Below are 1,969 nucleotides of genomic sequence, written 5' to 3'. Positions count from 1 at the left end.
TATAGTGGTATATGAATGCATGATTCCGCGTCAACATACCGTCAGTCTTTTTTCTCTGCGCTCGTTTGTACGCTTCAATCTGATCCTCTATCGCGTCTCTGAAGTACACCAGCGCGACGAAACCAAACAACATATACCATCCATACGCAGCCATAAAACCTGTAAACATCCCAATGATCTCCTTCACAGAAGTGGGGGCCGCTTGTTTAACGTCTACGTCGTCCATGATGAGAGTGAATCGTATAACGTTCTCGGTGCACAACAACTGATCTCGCTAATAGAGATAGCTTTGAATTTATTATACATTTTTAACGTTAAGTTACAAGTATATTGACTGTAAATAGATACAAAATATGCAAAAGATTGGTGGGGGTTTTTTTAAAACAATAATATATATACTCTTCTTTTTTTTCTTCTATAATTTTATCTTTGTTTTCTCTACAAATCATAACTACTCATATTTACTCTCAGGCTTAATATCGCAAAAATAAATATATAAATATATATATGAATTTTTGAATTTTTGGGGTTTTTGTAAATAGCATATATAAAAACAAAAACAAAATAGGAGCGAAGATCGCTACATATATTTTGTTTTTTAAAATAAAAAAAGCAACAAGAGGAATGTCTTTATACGGCACTGGTGACAACATCATTATTAACCACCTCAGGCCCAGTTTCCTACCAGTCTAGTACATACTTTTCCGAGTCTTTTTCGAGTTTAATTTGCTTAAATATAGGTGCATTAATGCGAATAGCGTGATATCACTTCAAGCACTTGTGAGACGTGTTTGTTTTCTGCCGGTTTGTTTGTTATCTGTCGGCTGAAAGCGCTCGACTCAAATGTTAGATATTGTAGCGCGGATACAACCCATTTGTTGCACTTATGTTACGTCCTTGTCGGTCTTAAGGGCTTGACATATGTTAGCAGTTAGACACATGTATAGGCGTCCTCTGTCTTAGCTATTGCTTCGGATTCGCCCATGGTTTTACGGTTGACACTATTCGTGTCTAACATACGTCGACCTCTCCTCTGAAGCCGACAAAGAACTAATGCAACAAGTGCAATAAATGCGCTAAAATCACGCTAAATACATCTTTTAAAAGCAAATTAAACTCGAAAAAGTATGTATGAGACTGGTAGGGAACTGGGCCTGAGGTGGTTAATAATTTTATTGTCACCAGTGCCGTATATAGACATTCGACCTAAAAGAACAAAAAGGAATCCACGCGCCACTAATATTTCAGGAGGGGTTTTTATCAACCTAAAACTGAGTTGGAACTGATTCTACTAAAAAAACCTATGTTTATATTATGGTCATTTCGATTGGGCACTGCTGAGTTCGTGGTCCATGGTAGTAGAATGTGTGAATTAGATGAAGGATTGAAGGTGGGAACAATATGTGTGTTTAGAAATGGTAAATAAACAGCAGTGAATGTATTAAAAAGATAACACTGTATTAGACACAATTACAACACGCACGCGGGGATTGTCGTGCTCATAGTCGTAATTGGTAGCGATAATTTATACGCGCGTATACAAACAGTCGATGTTATAAATCTACTCTACAATCCTCCTTTTACTAAACCCACTAGATATACAAGATGGCTTACAGAGCACCGCCGAAGGTGATATCCAAGGCCATGAAACTCGCCGAAACGCCTAGATATTTGAAGCAAAAGGCTAAGGGCAGTAAACTAGTCAACGACAAAGTACTCAAAAATAACATGTTGCAGCAAAAGAAGGAACCACAACAGCTATACATGCCCAGTATATTCATGAAGTTAGTTCGCCCGGGACCAACCGCTAACGGAGTGCCCAGACCGAAGAATGTTGCACTGGTAGGTCAAAATTCATGACAACACGATTGTCCTTCGCCAAATATAATATAATATAGAACCGTTAGGTTTTAATATACTTCTATATATATATATAATGTATATATAGGTACCATGTATATATAGGTAT

The 1,969-nt window shown here is 37.3% G+C and overlaps 2 protein-coding genes across 3 annotated transcripts in view; one reads left to right on the top strand and one right to left on the bottom strand.

The window, feature by feature from the left end:
* Positions 1-275, bottom strand: part of SARC_07026 — a 3,046-nt gene extending 2,771 nt beyond the window's left edge. For both annotated transcript variants that reach the window (XM_014299043.1, XM_014299044.1), the window contains exon 1: positions 40-275. In XM_014299043.1, the coding sequence (XP_014154518.1) occupies positions 40-226 (187 nt within the window). In that variant the 5' untranslated portion in view covers positions 227-275. The remainder of the gene's footprint in view (positions 1-39) is intronic.
* A 1,330-nt stretch (positions 276-1,605) lies between these two features.
* On the top strand, positions 1,606-1,860 carry SARC_07025 (hypothetical protein; the record flags this gene model as incomplete). The annotated part of the gene is made up of 1 exon (XM_014299042.1): positions 1,606-1,860. One exon carries the CDS (start codon positions 1,606-1,608, stop codon positions 1,858-1,860), a length of 255 nt encoding a protein of 84 aa, XP_014154517.1.
* Between the last annotated feature and the right edge of the window lie 109 nt (positions 1,861-1,969).

Source organism: Sphaeroforma arctica (genome assembly GCF_001186125.1).
Source record: "Sphaeroforma arctica JP610 unplaced genomic scaffold supercont1.532, whole genome shotgun sequence".
NCBI classification, from domain to species: Eukaryota; class Ichthyosporea; order Ichthyophonida; genus Sphaeroforma; species Sphaeroforma arctica.
This window is presented reverse-complemented; position numbering and strand designations above follow the sequence as displayed.